At 36.8% G+C, this 24,532-nt stretch overlaps 3 protein-coding genes across 12 annotated transcripts; 1 reads left to right on the top strand and 2 right to left on the bottom strand.

Annotated features, from left to right (window-relative positions):
• Nucleotides 1-179: 179 nt before the first annotated feature.
• Nucleotides 180-5,517, top strand: LOC120155145 (O-fucosyltransferase 29-like). The gene is made up of 9 exons (XM_039166728.1): nucleotides 180-603; nucleotides 687-777; nucleotides 1,633-1,709; nucleotides 2,316-2,404; nucleotides 2,510-2,699; nucleotides 3,266-3,447; nucleotides 3,943-4,045; nucleotides 4,183-4,511; nucleotides 4,941-5,517. Exons 1-9 carry the CDS (start codon nucleotides 334-336, stop codon nucleotides 5,215-5,217), a joined length of 1,608 nt encoding a protein of 535 aa, XP_039022659.1. The 5' UTR covers nucleotides 180-333; the 3' UTR covers nucleotides 5,218-5,517.
• Nucleotides 5,518-6,337: 820 nt separating this feature from the next.
• LOC120155144 lies at nucleotides 6,338-18,035 on the bottom strand. 10 transcript variants are annotated; one of them, XM_039166720.1, is made up of 18 exons: nucleotides 17,904-18,035; nucleotides 17,647-17,801; nucleotides 15,033-16,723; nucleotides 14,560-14,925; nucleotides 14,057-14,215; nucleotides 13,297-13,688; nucleotides 12,795-13,122; nucleotides 12,641-12,713; nucleotides 12,424-12,476; nucleotides 12,239-12,346; nucleotides 10,395-12,154; nucleotides 10,187-10,292; nucleotides 9,632-9,812; nucleotides 8,844-8,911; nucleotides 8,630-8,742; nucleotides 7,664-8,542; nucleotides 6,841-6,934; nucleotides 6,338-6,752 (listed from the first exon to the last, which is right to left on the bottom strand). In XM_039166720.1, exons 3-18 carry the CDS (start codon nucleotides 16,711-16,713, stop codon nucleotides 6,736-6,738), a joined length of 6,378 nt encoding a protein of 2,125 aa, XP_039022651.1. In that variant the 5' UTR covers nucleotides 16,714-16,723; nucleotides 17,647-17,801; nucleotides 17,904-18,035; the 3' UTR covers nucleotides 6,338-6,735. The 10 variants fall into 10 exon arrangements, with proteins under 10 accessions (XP_039022651.1, XP_039022652.1, XP_039022656.1 ...); XM_039166721.1 differs by having other exon boundaries at nucleotides 17,620-17,715; XM_039166725.1 differs by having other exon boundaries at nucleotides 6,834-6,934; nucleotides 17,647-17,715.
• Nucleotides 18,036-20,230: 2,195 nt separating this feature from the next.
• LOC120155267 lies at nucleotides 20,231-23,333 on the bottom strand. The gene is made up of 9 exons (XM_039166840.1): nucleotides 23,217-23,333; nucleotides 22,814-22,930; nucleotides 22,263-22,607; nucleotides 21,764-22,086; nucleotides 21,520-21,619; nucleotides 21,380-21,439; nucleotides 21,112-21,198; nucleotides 20,890-21,030; nucleotides 20,231-20,778 (listed from the first exon to the last, which is right to left on the bottom strand). Exons 1-9 carry the CDS (start codon nucleotides 23,331-23,333, stop codon nucleotides 20,449-20,451), a joined length of 1,620 nt encoding a protein of 539 aa, XP_039022771.1. The 3' UTR covers nucleotides 20,231-20,448.
• Nucleotides 23,334-24,532: the final 1,199 nt, after the last annotated feature.

The raw sequence follows: 24,532 nt of genomic DNA, 5'->3' as shown, positions 1-24,532 counted from the left end.
AAAAAGTGTTAGATTAGTAAATAAAGTCTGAACGTGCCTGAAAGGGAATAAAAACATTTTAGGGTGATTTTTCGGGAAAAATCACCCGGTTTTCTCTTCCTTTCTTTTCTTTTCTCATCTTTTCTTCATCCTTTTAATTCACAGTAACTTACAAGTCTGCCACGTTTCGATTCGAAAGAACTAAAGCAAAAACCCTCATTCGCATTATTTACAGTCTCACCCTCATTTACTCATCGATGATCTTGGTTGTTGGGAGGAGGTGGAGGTGGCATTTCGGTGTAAATAAGTGATGAAGTTGAGGGCGGAGTCGTTATTGCTGTCTTAGTGTTAATTATGGGCTTGGCTAAAGCGCGGATGTTCAGCGTGAAACCGGCGAACTTGGCCTTGTTACAGCATCTCAACGGCTCCGTTCTTGGCTACAAGGATGTGTGTTGGAGGTGGAGATCCTCAGCGCCGCGGCAGAGTAAGCAAATCTCATGGCCGCTCGTCTGTGGCTTGATGCTTTTATGCTTAGGCATTGTTTCGCTTTTCACCGGACACGTGGCCTCTGATCTCGACTGGTATTCTCAGCGACTTGTGAAACAAAGACTCTATTTCAAATTGGTACTGTGAAAAGAAAAAGAGTAACTTTCTTTCTTTTTATTATTTATACATTTTTTTGGCTAATTGTGATGCAAATGCTATAGGATGGAAGTGACAAAGGACCGATTGATATATGGAAATCAGAAAATGGAGAGCACTACTATGGATGCAGCAAAAGAAGCCGTAAATTTCCTCGTACGTTATATTTATTTTTGGAAACTTTGGTATTCAATGCAAAAAGCTGGATCAAGATTTAAGAAGCACATTGTAATGACTACAGGAATGTTTACTCTGCTCAAGTATTTATGTTGGTTTTATCTGAAATTATGTGCTTTCTTTTTTCTTTTTCTTTTTTTTCAAAATGTAAGGGATAACATAATGTTAACACTTAACAGATGCAAAGATTGATGCCTTAGATGTTTATGTTAATTGCTGGTTAAGCAAAGTTCAAAATTATGTGCATCTCTTAAGTTGGTAATTGATGACAGTAGCTTTAAGTTCTTTTGTTGGCAATTAGTAAATTGTTTGGTTTTAGGGTAAGAAAGGGCTAAGCAATTAACCACGACTATATGTTGTGTTACGGACACATTGAATTTCAACATTACCGACTATTGATAGAGACAAGAGCATGATAGTTGTGCCCATACGAGTCTATACAGCTAAAAAATATGTCATAGTTAAAAGAATAATGCAATGTACAGGGACTGCTGCTTTTGCTTAAATAGATTTTGGGCTTTGACTTTGCCTATGTTTGTCATGTCTTAGCTCATAATATTAGTCTTTAACTTTGAAGAATGAAACTAAATTACTGAAGATTTCTTTCTTTAGTGGAATCAGATAGAATTAACTCATATTGAGCAATTTTCTGATACGTTTTTTCCTTTTCTTTTTAGCATAGGTTTCCAGTAAAATGAGTCTAATACCTAGTGCCTTTTATCTTCTGTTTTCACCTCTTATAAACAATCTTTATGATACTGTTCTATTTAAATATTACTAAACCAGTCTCTTAAGCTCATTGATTCATCATTTATATTAATATTTGATATTTAGATGCTGTACGTGAACGATCATCGAATGGTTACTTGCTTATTGCTGCAAGTGGAGGACTGAATCAACAAAGAACAGGAGTAAGTGGAACTATTTATACATTATGCTATACTTGTGGGTAAATATCCTAATGGAAGATCTTTTAATTGCTTCAATGACATATCTCTCTTTTTTAGGTGTTATGTTTTCTGGTGCTCTCCGAGTCAAGAGTTAGACTTTTAGTTGGGTCAGTCCTTTAGAGGCTGTTGTGGTTGATATTAGGTTGAGCTACTGTTGCTGCTATGGGGGTGTTTTTTGATTGTTTTATGGTGTTTTGTTTTATGTACGGGGTCGATATCTGGATGTATTTTGGTGTTTTTATGTTCAATGAAATCCTAAGGCACTCTTTTCCTCCTTCCGCTGATTAAGGAGCTTCTCTTTAAGTCTCTCTAATCAAGAAGGAGGTTTTTAATGAGGCCTTCAATTCCTATAAAAAAAAAATGACATATCTAGCTTATCTGTGTGTAAAGAGTATTGTTACTCCTTCACTATGTATTATTTGAACCGATAAGTTTTGCTTTAGTTTATTTGAATAAATTAAGATTCAGTGTGCCTCGGAGATTTAGGCTGCCTACTGAATTTATTATCCTCACTGACCTTGGAGAGTACAATTTGTTTAGAATTCATATTTTGCTTATGCCACACAGATATCAGATGCTGTAGTTGTTGCACGAATTCTGAATGCAACTTTAGTGGTACCTGAGTTAGATCATAACTCCTATTGGAAGGATAATAGGTAAGTTGAATCAACTTATTTAGAAGTTCTGCACTTATGCTTAATATCTTATTCCTCTGTTTTATCGTTAATATTTTTCTTCTTCTTTACTTCTTCTAAATGCAGTGACTTTGCCAACATATTTGATGTCAACTGGTTCATTTCTTACCTCGTAAAAGATGTTACTGTTGTAAAAAGAGTTCCTGATAAATTCATGCGATCAATGGAAAAAAATCCATATAGTATGCGTGTCCCAAGGAAATCCCCCCCAGAATATTATCTAGACCAAGTTCTGCCTTTACTTAAAAGAAGACATGTAAGACTACTTTCAGATACTCTATCACTAATGATATTTAGGCTGATCGTAGATATAATCTACATAATTTAACTTCCTGATGCTTCTATATTCCATGAATTATATATTGTGTTCTTTTGTGAAATTAATTGCATTCAATGCTTCAAAATATCAAGACTGCCATTGTTTTTGGGTCAATAAGATGAAAATTAAACAAGAAGAGAGAGGATGGAAGTTATAAACTTCAATTCCTTTTAGGTGTCTGTGATGGAAAGAAATAGTAATTAAAGAAAATAAGAATGCTACAATTACAGTAGTTTTTCCTCTATGTTTTATTCTCCACTTCTGGAAGTTTAGAAGAGAATCTATAAGTTGTAAATTTCCTCTCTTCTTTTCACCTCTCTCTGTCCCCCTCCTGGTTTTGTGGTTCAAAGGCGAGAGTTTTTGACAACATCCTATCCTTTTATCTTCTTTGTATCTTTCCAATTAAAGCACCATGTTACTAGAATATTTTAAATTATACATTTTCTAGGATATTATGCGTCTCATGTGGGACTGCAGCCGTTAACACACTGAAAATTTTGTAGGTCCTGCAACTGACAAAGTTTGATTACAGACTGGCCAATGACATCGATGAAGAGCTACAAAAATTACGTTGCCGGGCTAATTTTCATGCTTTAAGATTTACAAAACCTATTCAAGAACTTGGACAGAAACTTGTCACGAGAATGCGTGAGATGGCAAAACGTTTTATAGCAGTCCATTTGAGGTTTGTTCCTTATTCTAGATAGCTAGAATTTGACTTTCGGAAGTTATATGCATATAAGAAGGAACTTTAAAACATATATTGAGATATGCATCTTGAAATTGGGTTTTTTCAGTAATTCTTGTTGCCATAATCGCAATTTTACGCTGCATACTTTGGAATTGGCATGATTAGACTTATTTTAAGTCCCTTCACATTCAGGTGGTGGTCAATTTCAAATTATTTAAACCAGATAAGTTAGTGACATTGTAGAATGCCTTTCCCTTAAGTGCCCATTCCTCAAAATTTTGGAAATAAATCTTAACTTCAGTGAGTTTATATATTCATTTTCCTGTTATGTTCGACTTTATACCCAACAACTATGGCAACTTAGTGCATGTGTGTTCAATAACAGCCCATTGGCTCATTCGCATATGAAAACAGAAACATCTGCATGTAAGATTCTAAATTCTAAGATCTGTTTTTCTTATATATTATTCAACCTTTTCTTCATTACAGATTTGAACCTGATATGCTAGCATTTTCTGGTTGTTATTTTGGTGGAGGGGACAAGGAGAGATACGAGCTTGGAGAGATACGAAAACGATGGGAAACATTACCAGTTAGATGCCATCTTTTATGACTGAGCAGTTCTCTCTTTAATATACACCATAATACTCGTTTTCAGAAAGAATACCCGTTTCCCCCCGCATGCTGCTTTTATCCAGTAAAATTGCACTCATCTTTGTTTTCGTGCAGGATTTAGATGCTGATGGAGAGAGAAGTCGAGGTAAATGTCCACTTACTCCTCATGAAGTAGGATTGATGCTGCGGGCACTTGGTTTTGCAAATGACACATACATCTATGTTGCCTCGGGAGAAATATATGGTGGAGAAGATACACTGCAACCATTAAGAGATCTCTTTCCAAACTTCTATACAAAAGAGAGGCTTGCCAATGAAGAGCTGAAACCTTTTCTTCCTTACTCTTCTCGCCTTGCTGCCATTGACTACATTGTTTGTGATGAAAGTGATGTTTTTGTCACCAATAATAATGGAAATATGGCAAGGATTCTGGCAGGTCGAAGGTGAGAAATCCACTTATTTCTTGTATCATGCTCCCTTTTCTTTTCTGGTAGTCACATGTCTTGCATATACATGCTGACTTTTATGTTTATCTAGAAATTTATCTGTTGAATTAATTTAAAGATGTGAAATTTGGACCAGGCTCTAAAGATATCAACCACAAGCAGAATAATGCTCTTAACATCACCATGTCTTAATTACCTACCTGTAACATAATGTGAGGCTTTACCACCTTGGTGGGCCGTGTATTAGCTTAGATTTCAAAATGTTACATCTGAAAATATGTAAAGTATGAACTTTTATGAACATCTTCAGTTGAAAGTTTGGTATCAAACTGATTACTGTAGATTTGATCTTGTTCAGCATTTATGCATATTTAGGATAGTGTTATTTCTCTTCATTCTTCCATGATTTCTTGTTTGGATTCGAAGGAGGTACATTGGGCACGAAAGGACTATAAGACCAAACGCCAAGAGGCTGAGCTCTTTGTTGAGGGAAAGGGATCAAATGGATTGGGACACCTTTGCCAGAAAAGTTAAGGCAGTTCAAAGAGGATTCATGGGAGAGCCAGACGAGATGAGACCCGGACGTGGTGAATTTCATGAATTTCCATATTCTTGCATCTGCAAAAAGAGTGGAGATCCCGAGCCGGAACAAGAGGAAATCAAGGAGCAAGGGAGAGAGGCAAGGAAGAAGAGCCAATTTTAGGAGCCAAGGAGGTTGAAAAATGTGTTTCCTTCATCAGGGGAAAGAAGGATGCAGCATGTTGGACTTGATGACTAGAATTTGGTTGTGATGTCTGGCGGAAAATTTGACAGCACATGCCATTTGGTTTTGAGCCAAAGCACAGTACAGGGATGTTCCTTCCCGTTTTACCGGTAGCATATAGCAGGAAAGAATTGTACAGGGAGAACCATGTTTAAGAACTTTCGACTGTTCTGTTTGCTAGGTAAATAGGTATCTATTTCAACTATTTATGGACTATTTATCAAAGTTCGATTCTAGAGATTGTTTTGTTTGATGGATCATATTTTATTCCTTTTTTTTTTGGACAATTAATTACAACCATTTATTGCAAGTGCTCTACAATCATGATTCTGGTGAACCTTTGCTGCACCGTTTTATGCTTTGCACATGAATAAAGTCGGCCGGTTATTCCATTCAAATCAACGATCTTCAGCGTTGTAAATGGCTCCAGAACCTCATTACCTTACTTGCTCTCTCTTTATCACAATTGGTGACGAATAGATTTGTCACAGTGCAGGGAACGTAAGCGATGAGTAAGGTGAACAAAATTCAAGTTAAACAATTGATTTTTTCCATTCAACTCAATGACTTGATTTATAACTTTATAAATTCGATTAAAAAAATTAAACTATAAAATATGATTCAAATTCAAATATTTTAATAATTAATAGATTATTTTTAATTTTGAATTACCTCTCTCAATATATATATCATACAAGAAAAATAAGAACATATATACATATCATATACGAATATAAAATTCATTCAAATTAGAATTAATTAATATAATAATATTATAAATATTTATAATTAAATTTAAACAAAAATTTAAATAACTTGACTCGGGTTAAATTTCATTAACTCAATTTATATAAAATTCAAATTATAAAATAAAAGTAGTCGATTCCACTAACTCATTTTTTTTTCAACTCTATCCCAATCCCCAAGTTCGAACCTCTACAACAGTCGAGATCATTTCAAGTTTACGGTGACCACGTTTTTCAATTATTTTGCATTCGAACAAATATGACTTCCATGGATTTTTAACACACGTAAAAGCTGATGATAAACAAAGCATAAGAATAACGGTTTGAATCCCGATCTTTTACGAATCCTTTAGGAGCAACACAGAACTAGAAGAAACCCCAATTGATATGTCCACGCACAGATAAAATAAGGCTGAATAAGCAGATGAGCAGTTAGATGCAACAGAGATACATGGGCTGATATCGCTTCGCAACGGCTGCTCTGTGAATATCAAACCTAACTACTTGTGGGGCGTTCCATATACAAACGCTAGAAGAGCATGGCCTAGACATATCAGATCATAATAATTCTAAATAAAACTCAAAAAACAGTATCTACAGCTACATCAAAAAGCCAAAGAAGCAACTTTCATTCCAAGCTTTCTCCGCTATCATCTGATAATTTACACAAGCTACACTGAATTTCTTCAAGGCTGGATTCCTTTAGCTGCTATCAACCTTGGTTATTTCCTGTTATTTTCCAGGCAGTTATATTGCATATTTGAAAACAAAGGAAGCTAAAATGACAGCAATATTGATTCACGAACTTACCATTCACCTCTGGTACTTTTGCTTTGGCTTTTGTGACTTTTGTCATGTGAAACAGAAGGAATTTTCGAGATCGTCAATGAGCTTTGTATCCCTTCCAAAAGCTGTGGGCAATAAGAATGATACATAACCGGATAAGTACAAACCATAAAAATAAATGCATGAAAGTGAATATAAAGAGTGGCATATCCTTGTTTAATGCAGCCTGCACCATACGTAAGTAAACTCCTCAAAGAAGCAAAAATAGCAACCAAACTCTTCAAGTTCCTACTGTCATTCAACAAAATCTTGTACGTGGTTTGAAACCACCACCAAAATACCCTATCAACGTAGTGTAAAACCCAGAAACGAATTTATATTTTTGACATATATTTGTCTAACTAGATATGTCAAATGTCTTAACTCTATGTAGGTTTCCTTGGTTATGACAAAAAAAAATAGAATTATGGCAAAGGCGCTGCTTGTGATGTCTCTACACCCTAATATTGGTAAGTAGAATAGGAATTCAACAGCTTTGCCAACTGTCAAGTTCATTTCCCTATTACCCGACAAAGGAAATGTTTCTATATTCCAAGCAAACCTCTACTTCCCGGCTTGTTCCCTCTGAGTCTGAAACCAGGAGTATTGCACATAAAATATCACCGGTTTGCAAGCAAAGTAGTTTGCAACACACAAAAGTTCACATGGGCAAATGATGTACAAGCAAGGATATTTCCGATTACAATTCCACAAAAAGAGTAGTATGCATATGAATTTGATCCCAAGATCTAAAAATTTTGATACTGCAGTATGGTGATCATAACTTAGATAAATGATCATATCTTTGAACTTACTCTCGAGGTTGGCTGGATCCTGCGATTAGATCTACGAGGCTCAACAACATCAGAGCTTGTTTTTGTTGAATCGTGATTGAAGGCTTTTTCCTCAAATTTTGCCAACTTCCCAGAAACTGGTGCAAGTTTCCCTTTATTAATCCTTTCAGATTTAGCATTTGATGCAGAAGCTTTCTTGGGGGGTGCATCCAATGAGAGGGCCATAGAAGAAAATAAGACTGGGCCCTCTGCTGCCCCATCCGAAGATGAAAATGATTTAAACTCCATCATGTTTGGCTTTCCTGATATATTCTCAGCATGGCTTATAGAACCCTCCAATTTGGACACATCTGAGGCCCCAGCACTATCAGGTTCAGAAACCATAGTGTTTGATAAGTCGTCCATCTGAGGAATACTTCTATTAGAAACACTAGGCAGTTTTCCAGGCTTGAGAATCTTGGTCTTGGATACAGCCATTCGTTTTTCCTTTGGTTCAATTTTACTTTTAGTTCCATGGGGTTCAGATCCTCGAGGCATTAGATATTTTGTAAACTTAGCTGAATCACTAGTTTCATGAGTCTTGCTACTCTGATCAGCAACATAATGTTTGCTCACTTCCATAAACTTTTGCTTCTTTCCAGGCTTAGGAACACCAAAAACCACTCCTGACCCTTTCTTCTTTAAACCAGTACGTATCATTCTGAGTGAATCAGGCTTACTCTCATCTCTGGTGCTTTTACCAATATTAAATGTTCCTTCACTTGCAGATAAATCCAGCAATCTCGTGTCTTCAGGTTGCCCAGATTCCTTAATGTCAACATTTTTTGAAAGCTTATCTTTCCCTTTGGCCTCAACTGCAGGACTGCTTAACCTTTGTCGTTTTTCCTGTGGGGTATCACCCTGAAAAATAGATCAAAGAATTAGCACCAAGAAGCAATTTAAGAAAATGAGAGAAGCATCAACCACAAGTTTAAGCCAACATATCACCTCATGGGAAGACTCATTATTATCAAAACTGGACCATTCAACCCAACTACCTTTCTTCCACATCAAAGAAGGACGAAGAAGCCATGCTTTGACAACAGAAGTTTCTCCTTGTGCTGCAATAAAAATAATAAAATGAACAGAGTACAGGCTGTATAGACTTTACTACTGGGCAGATTCAATCTTCTTAATAAATGTTGTGTTTGGTCATACATACCAGGAAAATGGACAGTAAAAGAAGTTTCATCTTTCTTGCTCTTCTCAGTGATAACTCCCTCCCACCAGCTGAAAGACAAGTAAACAAACATTATTTTATTATAATTTCAAACATCAGTTCATTCCTTCATAATTAAAATTGAAACAACTTGATACGGTTGAAACTCTCCTTCCTCTCTTAACGGAAGAAGGAAATACATGATGGATGGGAAATACATAGCATGGACAGATTAGAAAATGACAAATCATAGGGTTCCCCAAAACATCATAATGGATATTCTAAAGGTTGTACTGTCATTAACTTGATATTTAGCGAAATATTTTTATGGATTTCAGGACAGATTTTTATTGATATTCATAATCACTTTTGTCCATAGTCAAGCACAACCTATTTGATGGGTTTCCAGGAGATTTTACACAGTTAACATACATGCAAATGAAAATAACGTAGACTTGTATGATTTATCTAACACTATTCATGAAACGATTTTTAACATACTTTTTTTTTTGATAAAAATTTTTCAGATACTTTTCAACATAATTTTTAGTGCAGTTAGTGACAATTTAAATTTCGCATACAGATTCATCAAGCACTACTTGCTTTGGGCAATATGACAAATCACTCATGTTGCTAGTTCAGCTAGGAAAAATAAACAATCTACTTCCTCATATAGATTTTATAGTATCACTATAATCTTCCGATCAAAAAAATATAATCTCCAACAATATCATTTCTGTCCAATGGATTGCAAGAAATAGAGAGGATAAATAAAAAAAATGCATGCATACCTATTTTGCATCCATGCATCAATCCTATCTCCAACAGACCAATTATAATCCCCCAAGGCTGCCCTGCGTCTCTTCCTTGTTCCTTCAAATGACATGGCTGTAATAGGACGGGCACAGCGTATCCTGGGTGCCCGATCACCTTCAACTTCAAGTTTCACCCATTCCTTTAGCCTATCACCATCTGTAAGACAAGCACTCAAGATATTAAGAAATTATTATATGACATGCACATGTCACAAGACTTACAAAAGAAATTGCTTTGTCATAAGAAACTAAAAGTTTCAACACATAAGTTATGTAGGAAAGTACAAAGGAAATATACCCTCACTCTGGTGCATTTAATCATATTTTAAATCTCCCCACAACAGAAGCACACATCTTACAAGAAAATTTTAAGATTCAGCCGCCTAGAGATGAACATGCAATATTTAAGAAAAAGAAACATCAACAAGGAATTACATAAAAATTGAAGGACACCAACAGATATGCTTTAATAGTTATCAACACTCACTTGATTCAAACAAAACATAAGTTATGGTAGATGTGATTGCTCACCCTCTTGTCGAAGTTCATTGTAACACACATAAGCTTTGCCCTCTTTCAACTTCAGTATATCTGCCAGGAACCATGCTGCTCTTGACCCGCTTCCATCTCGCAATACCTGGACAAATGTCAAACTCAATACTATCTCGACAAATTCCCATCAAATACAAGTGTATTTCAACTAAAAATCTCAAATCACATTTTAGTAGAAATCACAAACCTCAACATGTGAGCCTTCCCTTATATTATTATCTTTAGAAGTTTCCCCTTCCCCTGCTTTTTCATGTGCAGTGGTCATCAAAGGTGATCCAAACCCAATCTGAGATCCAGAAGCAACCCCTTTAGTTTTGGCAACATCTGAAGCTTTGCGGCCCTTTTGCCCTTTTTTATCCTTCTCACCAGTCGCAACAGGAGCCAAATATGTCAACCTAGAATGATCTTCCATAGACTCCCTGGCCATCTCTCTAAGGGTAGGTGACTTTCCATGGTTATCACTCTGCTTTTCCCTCTTGTTCACAGAAACTTCTTTTAGATGCCCAACTGATGAACTAGGAGCTTTCACACTACTACCTATGTTTATGTGTTCTCTAATAGCACCATCCGGCTCAGGAGATGCTTGGGGTACTTTCCAGTATGCCTCTGGACCTCCTACCAATTCGATCAATGAGAATGTTTCCCCCATAGCAACAATCTTTCCAGCTTGTGACACAGCTTCAGCTGCCAACTCAGCAGCTTTGACAATGGCATCCATGTTTTCAGCTTGCTTTGAGGCAGCTGAAGCTGCTTCCAACCTCCTCCTAGCAGCTTCTCTAGCAACAACAATGACAGAATTCGAACTAATAGTAGCATCCTCACCCCTTAAGATGGATGCAGGAGTAGCCTTGCTCAACTTCTTCAAGCTATCAGAGATTGAATTATTGGGAATGGAATTTCTGTAGCCACTTGAAACCAATGCTTCATCAGCTATCAGTTTTGCTTGCATGGAAGCATTTGAGGCAACATTGGCAGCTGCAGCTGCAGCCTTTGCAACAGCAGCTGCTGCTGCTATTGCAGCAGCTGCGGAAGTCAATTTAGTTTCAACATCTGGTGCCAACCCTGAATTTTTGTGCTTGTCCAACTGATTCCATATTTCTTGACAGTGACTAACAGCAGCAGCAGCATCCTCTGCATGCTTCTGAGCATTCTCATGTTTACTAAGAGTCTCTTCAGACAGACCAGCCCTCTGATCTGATTCTTGGTCTCCCTTTTTGAGATGATTAGAGAAATATGTCACCAATTTATCAGTGGAGGACTTCGATATACTGGCAGCAGGAATGGTAATGGCAGCAGGTGTAGAGGCATGACTAACCACAACAGTAGACAACGAGGACTCTGATTGAAAATGAGGTATAACCTGCACAGGCTCCTCAGAAACTGTAGACTTTTTTCGTTTTCTAGGCTTTGGATCAGCAGAATGCTGACCAGGTGTTAATGCTGTCTTTTTTGTGTCAAGCAGGGGAGTCCCTGCAAAAACATTAGCAGGACTTCCACCCTGGACCACAGGAACTGAAGAAACCTGTTTCCCGCTAGAAGATTGAGGCACAGATGCTTTTACAGGATTCAAATTAACTGCTTCCGTGATGGAGTGAACAGGATAACAAGTATTGCCATCAAATGCAGAAGTCTGTGGAGTCCAGGGACCACGAAAAGGGGATTGGGGCATCCAAGAAGGATTGTGTCCAATAAAATTCCTTGTAGGCGGAGGATGTAATGGAGAAATTGCCAGCTGATAATCCATAACTGCACCTCTTGGAAGGCCAGTTGGTTGAAGGGCATCAACGGAAGGTGTACGAATACTCCATAGTGGAGATGAAAGAGGCATCATTGGCTTTACAATTGACGTAGTTGGAGTACCCTTTCCGGTAGACCAACTAGCAGGTGAGGATGTAACCTTACTCTGAGGTGGATTTTGTTTGATTGGTTGATCAGAAGTTTTAGCACCTGCGCAACTCAACCAAGGCATAAAGTTAATAGACAACAGAATCAGAAGTAACTATTTCAACAACTTAAGACCAGGAATGATACCTATATAAGACAGCACCGGAGTTTCTGGGCTAACAAGAAGCGATTTTTGACCATGTACCCTCTCTATACCTGCTCGCCAGGCATTCTCCCAAATGGTTCTTCCACCATCTGCAGACAACCAAAATAGTGAATATATCTGCATAAAAGGTCCCAGAGATAACATCTATAGAGATAAGAAACCCAACCAAGACCTCCAAATGCCGCTATCATATATGCCTCATCAGGTACTGTTCCTTGTCTGCAGCAACATTGTTAAAAACAATTAGATAAATGTGCTCAAATGATCAGAAGTAAAACATGAAAATGCAATACCAAAGACAATCGAGTTTGACAATGATATCAAAGCACATGAACAAAAATCTTATTACATGCTAAAGACAAAATGGAAGTTACAAGTCTTACATCAAAGCTCCATACACAAAAATCTGAGCTCGTAACTGAACTTGCTGCAAATCCATAAAAGGCTGATGAAAAACTGCATACGAAGAAGGTGATGTGTTCAAGCCTGGCAGACTAGATACTGAAGTAGAAATAACACCAAATTGTTTTATATTACCGCCTTCTGTGTGTCCCTGGTGCTGCATCTCACTGGATTGCACAAGCTGACCAGTTCCAGCTGATCTGGGTGACACATTGCTTGTTCTATCACTTCTTTCTGATTGCCTTGCAGGTGTTGTTTCTTTTGTAGCATTTCCCTTCCTAGCAGCTACCTTTCCAGCACTCTTACCACCTGATCGTCTTGGTTTACGCTCAGAAGTCCCTTTGGAGCCACCACGTGCATCACCCCTTTTAGTTACCTGAGGATTTGTACGACCTGTCTCTTGAGCAGCTTCGGGCCCTGCTATGCTTAATCCAGATGTTGATGGAGTTCCTTCCACGGCCTTCTTGTATCAAGACAGAGCGAGAGAGCAAGTGCAAGAAGGCAGGGCATGACCAGAATGAAACAATAAAGAACAGAATCATACTTCTTAAAAGTCTTCAGCTAGAAGACGAGAAGCAGGACATTATTAGAACAAAAAGACCTTAACATAACCCTATGCACCACTTAAAAAAATTACCGGGGATATTTTTTCAAGTTGCATGGTTGAAAAAGGCTTCCAATTCTTCCCAGCTTCTTGTTCAGACACAGCTAACAAGGGAGGCACCTCAAAGGTGAAACTTTTGTCTCCTGGAGTCGCATGATTTCCTTTTGTATCCCGAGAAATTGACTGCTCTTTGTTTGCTTCCCTTTTAGTGATGCCAGACACTACAGCACTCTGATCTTTGGATCCTCTCACAACTGCATTTTCGATTTTACTTTGTGACTGCTCAGAAGTTCTAATGACAACTGGAGAGCCACAGGAAGGATTGTCAAGATCAGCACTACCACTTCCGCTTTCCATCATGTGAAACTTAGTTTGAGATTCAGATGAAGGTGCAAAGGAAGTTATAGAAGTCTTTGCAGGATCAACTGCAGCAGCAAAATATTCCATGAACAATAACATGAAAATTGTGGGAGGAAAACAGGAAAAACTAATGAAATGATCTCAAAGGAAAAATAGAGTCATCAAAGAAGCTAAGAATGCAAAAACAATAAAAATATAAGTCACCCTTGAACATGATAAAACTTCACAATACAGAAAATAAGAACATAGAAAGACCCATCTCAAGAACCTAAGGGAAAGGCAGGAGGGATGGCAAAAAAAGAAGAAAACAACCCAACAAATAAAAAAAACACAAGGGAAAAAGACTAGGGACAGCAGTAAAGGAGAGATTCACCGTGACAGACAAAATAATAAAGTTGTGATTACTTAAAGAAAAACTGATAAAGAAAATAACCATCAACATAATGCACAGCAACATGACCACTGATCTCTTCAGAAACCAATTTGGAATCATTATCTTTAGGGTGATTTTGGTCAGCATTATGGGGGGTTTCCATTGAAGTTGAAGCCACTGAATTCATCGACGTCTTGTCCATCTGAATTGATACATCACCTGATGAAATTTTTTTTGTTCGCTGACATTAACCTTATGGAGTTTCTAAATCATAAATGCTAGGTGATATGCTTCATAAAGTAAAGCACCAACAGCGCATAACACCAGTTATCATCACGTGAACAAAATAGTTCAGAAAGAATGAGCCAAGGAAACAGTACCATAATAACCAGGAAAACAGTGAAACAGACAATTAAACAAATGCACTGGCTATGGAAGACTACCAAATATAATTAGCACACAAATCCTAAAATAAATAGCTAATAAGAATTTTATTATATTCAAATTTAAGCTGAGATGATAGCTAAACAGTAAACCAAGATATTCTATAAATTATAGGTCACCTGCAGCATCTGTAGAAACCTTTTTAGATATAGCTTGAGCTTCGTCACCATCAGTATTCCTCGCTGCTGAATCAAAGACCATAGATGGTAAGTGCATATCCTTTCCAACCTCCGGTGTGACTCTGCAAAGAGTCTGGTCTCCACTTTTGCCCTCAAGGGTAGTGGTATCCTCCATTAACAATGACTGATCAACTTTCTTGCATGAGAACTGTTCACCATCCTCACACGAAGCATCCTTTTCTGTTGTTGTTCCAGAGGTATTTATGACCGAGAAACTTGCTTCTAAAGATGGCACCTGCACCTCTTTCTGATCCAAAACAGTAATGGCCGGTATATCCATGACGGAAGGCAAAAGAACACAATCCACTGTACCAAATCACTATGTTAGTATGTGATACAGAATGGGTAAACAAAACCATAAAGAAGGAAATAAAAGCTCAATTGTTAGACATAATGCTTCAGAAAATACATACCCGACATACTGCTGACAGCAACATCAGGTTGTAGGTTTGACGTTAACTCATTTACCTTGCCACCAGCACCAAACGATGAGAAATCAACTCCCTTCGTTCCAACTGGGGATCCATCATCACAACAATCTGCAGTGCTAGAATCAGAAGGCAAACTGGTTTTCTGCTTAACAGCAGCTGAAACACTTTCATCACGTTTATGATCATCATTATGTTCGGTGAAAATGTATTTTTTACATACTCTCATTGGTTCAGTTACCAAAGTGACATGAGAACCTTTATCTTCGTCCTTAGAACCTTTACCATCTTCCACTAACAACAAAGATTTCTCAGACTTGCTGCTCAAGATTTTTTTATCTAGGTGGCAATCACTTTCTAAAAAGTCCTCCTTAATAGCATCAGGTGCTACCTGCACCATTGAATTCACCTCCGACTCTAGACCCTTAGAAAGCATAGTATCAGTATCAATAACCACATTTTCATGCTCCTTGAGGGTATTATCAATAACAACTGGCATTGATGGTGTGTCATGCAGTTTTCCTTCTGACAAAACAATGTCTTCAGACTTGCCGGTCTGCAGAGGAATTTCTACACCTACAACCTCATTACATTCTTCCACATGGAGGTAAGAACTCCCTTCTGATATCCTATCAGAAGGCTCATCCACATTAACTGTGTTGTTTCCGACAGCATGTTCTTCTTCCCTAGATTGCATTTCCAAAGCTGAATGTTTCTGTACATGCGAGGTGACACTTGCAACTGTATCATCAATCAAGTTCCTACCACCAATGTGATGTTCTGGACTTAAATCAACATTTTCACCCTCTAAACTGTCCACATTTTTATCAATGATATCATTTTTCAAATCTGTGGTATCTTGATCATCTATCAAAACACCACTCAAACATGTGCCTTGCACAGAAGGGATTACAGTATCAACTTCTGACCCAGAAGCAAATTTATCTTCCTGTCCCCTGTAATCCAAAGACTGATCAACCGAAGCTTCCGCTCGAGTTTCATCAAGAACAATTTGTTTACCATCTTTAGACTCGCCCATCTCAATCAAAGGTATGCCAGTATTTCTGCTATTTGGATCTTCTAATCCCCCATGAACAGATGGCTCTTTCTCTTGGGTTTTAGAAGCATCTTCAACCAGTTGATGGTCTCCCATACATTTTCCGGGAATCTCACCTGTCTGTAGAACAGGTTTTATGTCATCAAATTTAGAAAGGCTACTATCTTTGTGCTTCAAACTAGGTTCCATCTGCTTTATCATGCAAGCCAGTTCATCGCAGGCATCTGAATCCTTACTAATAGTTTGAGCAAGAGTATTTTCGTCCTGCCCTAAAGATTTTAACAGCATTTCAACTGATTCTGAGGACGCTGCCTCAGACCAGACATTGTTGCGCCTAGAAATCAAACACGGTTCTCCCGCACTTGAACTAAATGCAATCCCAGTACTCCCACGCGAAAAATCTTCAATCCACTGATTATCTTCACTATTTTCAATACCGAGAAAAACTTCAGTTTCAACTAAACCATCAAATCTTGAATTTCCACGAAGATTATCATCAAAATCAAATCTTGGGAGATCATATGCCCGCAAAACAGGAGGAAATTTATTGTTTCCTTCACCAGCTAAATGAAGATTCTGGCTTTGGGAATCATTGTCATCATAATCCATGAGTGTATCCCTACAACAGAAAAAGTTCGGAAGAAAACAAACTGTTAAATCAGACAAAGTGATCAGGATTCTTGAGTTTAAAGTGTATCCTGTCGTAGCATGAATTGCATCAGAAAGCTTAAACTTTACAACCTTTACACAAACAGAACAATCCACGTTACCCATCCAACTAGTTCCAGTAGAGTTGAATACTAATGTACAGTTCAAAGAAGAGTAAGGAAGGGAAAAGAAGTTAAACTGTTCACATGGAATAGCCCGACCTCATCTCTTGGAGTAAATATGCCACTCACTTGATATACAAAATGCAGAAATGGTACTAATTTTAATTTACACTTCCTGTGCATAATTTTCATGTCTCCAATATAAGGAAATCAAAAGTACATTATCAGGCTAACAAATATAGTTAAACCAAAACATAGCAAGTGAAAAGCCACCTGTGGAGTTTTCAAACCCACTACAGTGTACACATTAATAATCCTTAAGAATAAAAATAAACATGTATTTTTGTTCCTGAACTATCAGTTGGTTACACTTGGATATTAATGCAAGTATACAACGAACTAATTCCAAACAAAGATCTAGCTGAAACCATTAATCAGTCAACTTCGAATTGAATTAAACAAAACCTCCAGCTCAATCATATTAACTATTAGAATGTTATTACTAAATAATAGAAACTGGAAAAAGAATTGACTGAGGCAAACTTGAAAACTTAATAAAAGAACTCGGTTCCAATATATTTACGCACAGAATAACAAAAATTAAGTTCCAGACCTTAAACAACAATATACCTCACCACTTCAAGAAGATAGATAAATATTTCCAGGTTCTCTAATTAAAAACAAAAAACGAAACCCTAAACAGAAATTGTTTATAAAAAAACAAAGTAGGAATGTGAACAGTTACCAGAGTAAGCAAGTCTAGAGGCGCTACCTCCCTCCATTCGGTGGAAAAATCCCTGGCCGCTTGATCTCAACTCCTCCCTAATCGTACGGTCATCTACTGCACCAAAAAGAACTCCAATTCAAAACAATATCACTTTAAGCACACCATAACAACAAGAACATCAGCAACAAGAAGGAGCCAAACTAGACAAACGGGGGAAGAAGGTAAAATAAAAGGAACAAGAGAAAATTTTATTTGAATAAAAACCTAAACTAACGGCGGAGTAAATGAATAGAACAACTTACTAGAATCTTGAATTGTCTAGCTGGTTGAGTTAGGGTTCCGTTGAATCGAAGTAAAAAACAAAGTAGAGAAAGAGGGGAGATATTTCCGATGTAATTAGACTCTTTTTCTCGCTGAAGAAAATAAATAAACGAAACGAGTGATGCTTTTGAAAAATGAACAAAAAGAAATGGGGTTCAGTGAACTCTAAATATGACGAACATCAAATGGCCCTCGACGTTACGGAATATGACGCGTGGCTTATATTAGACGTCCGATAAAATCTACACTATGCACTAAGGATTTAAAAATGAATTACCTAAAATGGGCACTTAACTTTATAATCATTTCTATTTGATCACCTAACTTCAATTTTCAACTTAATCACTAACGATTTTGAAATTTAAAAATTTGATCTCATAGTTAAATTGTTAAGAAAATATTGTAGCTTTCTAGTTCCTTTTTTGATTTTCCACCTATTTTTTAATTTTAATGTGTATCTCGTTATTTAAAAAAAGAATAAACTACACCAATGATTGTTGTTGAATACAACAATTGATAAATTGTAGCTTGCTAGACTCGAGCTCTATTTTATTTTGTTTCGAACCTACACATACTTGTCGAGTTGGATATAGTCCGCATGGAGCTTAAACTGAGTCTCGTTATAGAAGGTGCAGTGTCTCTTACCTAACCTAGAAGTATAGTCGAATAGAATATTATATATTAACCACTGAAGTGACAAAACCATGTCAATCAAATTTGAAAAGGACCATCAATTGATAAATTTTTAAACTTTAGGGATTGAATTATAAAGTTCAACTAATCATGTGATTAAACACATGTTTAAACAAAATTATAAATTTCAATATAAACCACAACCAAACGGACGTCGATTGGTCAAGATATGATTAAAGGACAAATTTGTAGAAAATCAAAATTTAAAGGAGAATTCTGAAATTCATCCAATAGTTTCGAACCTCCTATTTTAGAACAGTGTCAAAATTCTTTATCTAATTTTGGTACTTTTGATCTAGTATCAAAGAAATATTAAAAGTGTCATTTTAAAAGTTTTTAAACTTATTTAAAAAATATATAGACGATAAGAGATCAATTCTTATATCAATTAGACATAAAAATAATTAAAAATTTATATTCACAATCCTAAAATGCATTTGAAATAAAGGGTTAAACAAATAAAAGCATTTTCATATAATTTTTAGTTCAAAAAACACTTCTTTGTTTAACCAATTATACATTTTTGGTATTTTTACTTTATGAAACTAGTTTTTGTAGTCAAATAAAACATATGTGTCAATGTTCAAATCAAAATTAGCTCAAATAAGAGGTTGACATATTTGAGCACTACATGAAAATATGAACATACATAACATATACTTACTAGAAACTCATAAAATTAAACAAATAATCCCTCGACTATAAGATATTATTTTAGAGTCATTCGACTGTTAAAAGTTACAAATAATCTCTGACTACAGGACATTATTTTGTTAAATCTCCCGACTATTAAAAGTTACAAAATGGTTGCCCGACTATTTAGATGTTCCAAACACATCTTTTTTGGTTAATAAATTGGGGAACGTCTAAGTTGGACGTTAACCTGCTGACTGAAATATGATAAAATCATATTTTAATTATGTCAATTGGTATCATTGTTGCTTTCAACCACTGGCTCGACGACATAATGTAAACGAAAAATTGATCCACAAAATACAACTCAAACGGTTATGTAATCAGATTTTATCATATATCAATCAACATGTTAACTGCTAGCTCAAACAACCACAAAATTTTTAACCGAAAATGATGAATTTGGAACATATGAATAGCCATGTAACCATTTTATAATTATTAATAGTCGGATGACTCCATAAAACAACGCTCTATAGTTTGGGAACCATTTGTGATTTTTACCCTAAAATTAATTTTACCAACTATTTCCATATAAAAATTCAACTCCTCACATATATATATATATATATCATTACTAGAAATGTAAAGAATATACACAAATTAATTAAATTATGGCCTAAATTTACATTAAAAACACACACAGTACGTTGAGTTCGAAGCATAGTGTTGATGTCGAAATTTGGGATTAGATTTCAATGGTTAAATGGTGAGTGCATTAATGAAGCATATTATGTTTTCAAGGAGAGAATATAATCGTAAATCGGATACAGAAAATTAAAAATCACTAATGCTGACATGGCCAATTTCATTGTACCATGTCGGCACCTGATATGAGCTGTTGTTAACGATCTGGCTCTAGGAATTAAAAGTAAAGAAGATTACATAATTACAGTGTAAATATGTATATAGCAAAGAAGTTTAGAATCAAACTTTATATTCTACACCAAAATTCAAGGCTTATCATAATCCCAGAGCTAAATTTGGCAGACGGTTCCTACTTCTGCGAAGGTGTTAGCTCTAGATCAAGCAGAATATATGTTAAATGATCTATAGATTAGAATGTTCAATGAATTTGACATTGAATTACAAGTGAAGGTGACCGATACCTCCCCGGCGCCTGTCGTCCAAGAGTCGAAGTTATGCCCGCCATAGCTTCTCTGTCAAGTCTTTCGAGAAAACGTACCCGAATCTTGAGGTATAAGGCAACCAGTCAATGACCTGCGATGGTTTCTTCTTGGATTTGCCATCCATACATTTCTGTATCGAATTGTGGAGCATCTTGTCGACGTTTTGGAGAACCCAGTTCAGTAGATCATCCGAGCCGATTGAGGCTTCTTTCGCAAACCTTTCAAGAACTCTGGGTAGAAATACTTTCTTCGACTTCTTTACAACTACATTTGCTTGGAGAAACTCTCTTGTTGCAGCTTCTAGCTCTTGTTTAACATTCGATGCCGTGTAAACTTTTAGCTACAAAGTGTAAGATGAGCAGAGGGCAGGTTAGTTGGAGTAATATGACTTTGAGATGAAAATCATTGGAAATCCTAGTGCAATACAATGTAAAAAAGAAGCAGAAATTACCACTGGATCAGAAAAAGCTCCAGTGCAAAGAGCAAAGCAGACAAGTGGTTGGGAATATGAAAGACCAAATTTTGAACTGATAATTTGCCTTTCTTCACCAGATTTTTTCCTCAAGGCTGTGGAGAGGATTGTCTCTAGCCACTGGTAAAAACAGATCAAACATTTGAATATCAGGAAACTGGCAATTTGTGTCTTAATTACCTTAGATGGTAAATGTTATACCCGTCCGGTTCGAGGTGTACGGAAGCAAAATATCGACTGCTCTACGGCATTTGCACTTACGACATGGCCACCTATGTTGTATGAAGCCTGCACTATACAGAAAAAAAAACTATTGATTTCATCATCTAATAGCCGATTAAATCATAACGAAAAAATGTCGAAGATGCATCCACTCCACATCTTCCAGGAAACACCAGAAATCAGAATTACTAGAAACAAAATGTGGCCTGCCTAAATTGTCTTTGATTTAGATAAAGTAAAGGACTACCTTGTGAAACAAGGCTAACCGTCTCAAGGAACCGTGGGGACTTCCATATGCTAAATATGCCTGCACAAGGAAAACTTGAGAGTTCATGATAGTAAAAAGAAAGAGACAATGAAAGAGCTGGTAAATAAATTTAAGCTTACATGCATAACAAGGGCATTGTACACATTGATCCAGAATGCAATTTGGGCATCATATTCCATCTGACTCACTGTCACTTTTTCTAGTTGTTCCACTAGAGCTCTGAAATCGACAAAGTAATGCACGAGAAATAAACATAGCAGAAGTTTTTCTTAAGCTTCTTTTTTTTAGGGAAGAGTTTCCAACAAGATTTATGCTGCAATGTGTATCTTAATTTCCTTAAAACACAGTATTTCTCTAACCAACCTGTAGTTACTAATGGCATAAGATGCTCGAGAAAATCGGTTCCTATCAGTTGATATCCAAGATATTTCAACATTGGACGTGCAAGAGAAACCCTGGTCCTCTCCAACGCCGCGTGTGGGAAGTACAACCTTAGTTGATGACCTTGACAACGAAGGCCATAGATTTTTCTCAGAATTCGAAGATGTTGCACTACGAAGTCCACAATATACTGCTGCCATACATCTGACCATCTCCTCCGACAGCTTGCTTGGACATTGATGAAGATGGTCTTTCAGAGTTCGTAACACCGAGGTTTTTTCAATACCTTGAATCTTTTCATGAGCCTGGAAATGCATGGAATAAGAACATCCGGACAGCATACATGACCGACAATATATGACGGATAAGCCATATGATGCACACAGTAATATATTGTATACAAAATGCGTAGTCTTTCCACATGAACACAATCTTGGAGTTTAATATTGTAAAGAAAATGAGTATCCATGTTTTTTTTTACCTTAACTAGGTGTAAAGATGTCCTGTCAAATAGAATGTCAGTTTTTCCACAAAACTGTGAAGCATCAATACTAGAGATTCTTTTCCCAGAGTCATTTGTGGAAACTAGAGCTTGCCAAGGTCTCAGAGGGAACTTTTTCGAAGAACAAAACGCACTAGAAATAATACTCGGGTGTTTCCTCGATGTATGCTTCATATGGGCAGGAGAGGCCTTGCCTGAGCTCTGCTCAGAAGGTTGCCGACTAACACAATTGTCAAAAATATTCCTGTAGAGAGATAGTACATGCTGCTCACGGTTCGAGACCTCTTCCTCGAGTAACTCGATCTCTGCAATCAATTCCTTTGTCTGAAATTAACCAGTAGTTGTCAAGTTATTTTCAGGTAGAGTGTCTTTTCCAAACTCACACGTTGAACGTTAAACAGAACACACACCTTTACATTGCAAGTCAAACAATGTGGGAGTTTCTTGTTTGATTAAACAAATATTGGAGAAAAAACATCACAATATTTGACGAGGCTCGGTTTTCATCGACGACACAGAAATAATGTTACCTGTGTAGCAAAATGCCTGTGTCCTGGAGACAAAGTGCTTGAAGCCCGCCCCATCGCTCTCTCAAGCATAAGTCGCATAGATTTTTCTTGTTGCAGATGTAATTGCAGAAGTTCTATCTGAAAATGGGAAAACCATGGTAATGCTATTGTTGAAACTTATGCAGCAAAGAGACATATTATACAGCTATTCAGCATTAAGAAGCCATTGATCCATTGTTTATGTGCACATGGCAAGTCTCTTATAGAATACATAGAGGGTCATTATCCATTTCCTGTCCCAACAGAAGTTGAATTAAAAGGGTTTGGCCTTCTCAGGTTATGCATAATTTAGCACTATAGTTGATACACATTGATTCATCTCTGCGTCATTTATCAAAGGAAAACGTCTTATTTCAAGGCTTACATCTTTCTCTAATGAGGCTCGCTGGTTCAACGATGTAATCTGGTTTCCATCAGCGCAGCTGTCATGAAGAGGACTTCGATTCCTGTAAACTCTTGTCGATAATGGAGATGCCTGCATCTTTTCACATTTGAGAAAACAATAAAAGGGTAAATCACAAATAAAGAAGCATTCATAATTCTAAAATGTAAGCATTGGAAAAGCTTGAAGCCAGAAAATGTATCCTCACTTGTAGCTCTTTCTTAGCAAGATTCGAAACTCCATCTCTCGAAACATCGATATTTCTGTCAGACGCACTGAAAAAAAAACAAGATCCCAAATCTTCCACTTGCTTATCAAGTGAAGGCAATACCATAGAGAATTGAAAGAAGAAGAAGCAAACAACAGTTAAGTACAAAGAAAAATAAACCCTCAAAACTCCATACAAATTGACATGGTTAAAGAACTCCATTCTCTGTTGATTATTAGACAACAAGCCGAGAAAAACAGCGTTAGAAACTAGTAAGATGTGAAGATCACCTCTTGGAACGCCTATGTTGAGCCTGAATATGTGGATTGGTTGACCAAGAAGAATCTTCAGTCTCTTTCTTTCTTCCTCCTGCTGTTGCAGCTCCTTCTTCCTGATCTAATCGGAAACCACCCATTTCTTGTATGTCCGCAACTCTATACACTATTCAAACTTACATATTCCTCGTTTAAAAACATTCAAATGTGATAAGGAAAACAAACTTCCTGGCAAATGTTATATGATGAAGTTGTAATAAAAGTAACCAAACTCAAGAGAGATGGCTCATCAAAATGGAAGTAATTGAATTCAAACGAAACATAAATGTTCAAACATAAGATTGTGAAGTAAACAAGGCAAAAATTTTCCCTCCCCGATGGGACCAGGTAGTTGCCTGCTTTAGATGATCACCTTCAGAGTTGTTGAGTGCATTCAATGTGAGGAGTTGTTTCACCTTGTCCTTTTTTTCCTGTCTGATTTTTTTTTACCCCAGTTAGAATTCGAGTATGAGAAATTTTGCAAATTAGTGTTGGCTTCTAAAGTATGTGGCTACTCTCCAAGTCTCCATTGATCTTGTTAGTCTTTACTCGCCTGCATGTTGTCGAATCTATTGACAACGCACACACACTTTGCAAACGTAGTTGCTCAAACCCAATATCTCTAGAAAAAATAATATTCCCTTTTACCAGCGATGCCACTTGACTTTCTCACGTGTATGACTATAGAGTTTGGAGTATAATTGAAATTTATTAATTTTGGAGATGCTAATTTACAAATGAAATAACAAAAACGACTCACCTTAATTTTTTTAAGG

The sequence above is a fragment of the Hibiscus syriacus genome, unplaced genomic scaffold (assembly GCF_006381635.1).
Source record: "Hibiscus syriacus cultivar Baekdansim isolate YM2019G1 unplaced genomic scaffold, ASM638163v2 tig00111166_pilon, whole genome shotgun sequence".
Lineage (NCBI taxonomy): Eukaryota > Viridiplantae > Streptophyta > Magnoliopsida > Malvales > Malvaceae > Hibiscus > Hibiscus syriacus.
Note: the sequence above shows the minus strand (reverse complement) of the source record. Positions and strands in the feature narration are given on the sequence as shown.

Excerpts from the sequence above, each read along its gene's own strand:
- LOC120155145 (XM_039166728.1), top strand. The coding sequence starts at position 334 with ATGGGCTTGGCTAAAGCGCGGATGTTCAGCGTGAAACCGGCGAACTTG. Across the intron at positions 2,405-2,509 it reads TCCTATTGGAAGGATAATAG|TGACTTTGCCAACATATTTG; the intron begins GTAAGTTGAATC and ends TTCTAAATGCAG. Across the intron at positions 4,512-4,940 it reads AGGATTCTGGCAGGTCGAAG|GAGGTACATTGGGCACGAAA; the intron begins GTGAGAAATCCA and ends TTGGATTCGAAG.
- LOC120155144 (XM_039166720.1), bottom strand. The coding sequence starts at position 16,713 with ATGGATTATGATGACAATGATTCCCAAAGCCAGAATCTTCATTTAGCT. Across the intron at positions 12,155-12,238 it reads TCCGGTGCTGTCTTATATAG|GTGCTAAAACTTCTGATCAA; the intron begins GTATCATTCCTG and ends TGAGTTGCGCAG. Across the intron at positions 9,813-10,186 it reads CAATGAACTTCGACAAGAGG|ATGGTGATAGGCTAAAGGAA; the intron begins GTGAGCAATCAC and ends CTTGTCTTACAG.
- LOC120155267 (XM_039166840.1), bottom strand. The coding sequence starts at position 23,333 with ATGCAGGCATCTCCATTATCGACAAGAGTTTACAGGAATCGAAGTCCT. Across the intron at positions 21,620-21,763 it reads TATGCCATTAGTAACTACAG|AGCTCTAGTGGAACAACTAG; the intron begins GTTGGTTAGAGA and ends TGTCGATTTCAG. Across the intron at positions 21,199-21,379 it reads GGTTAGCCTTGTTTCACAAG|GCTTCATACAACATAGGTGG; the intron begins GTAGTCCTTTAC and ends TGTATAGTGCAG.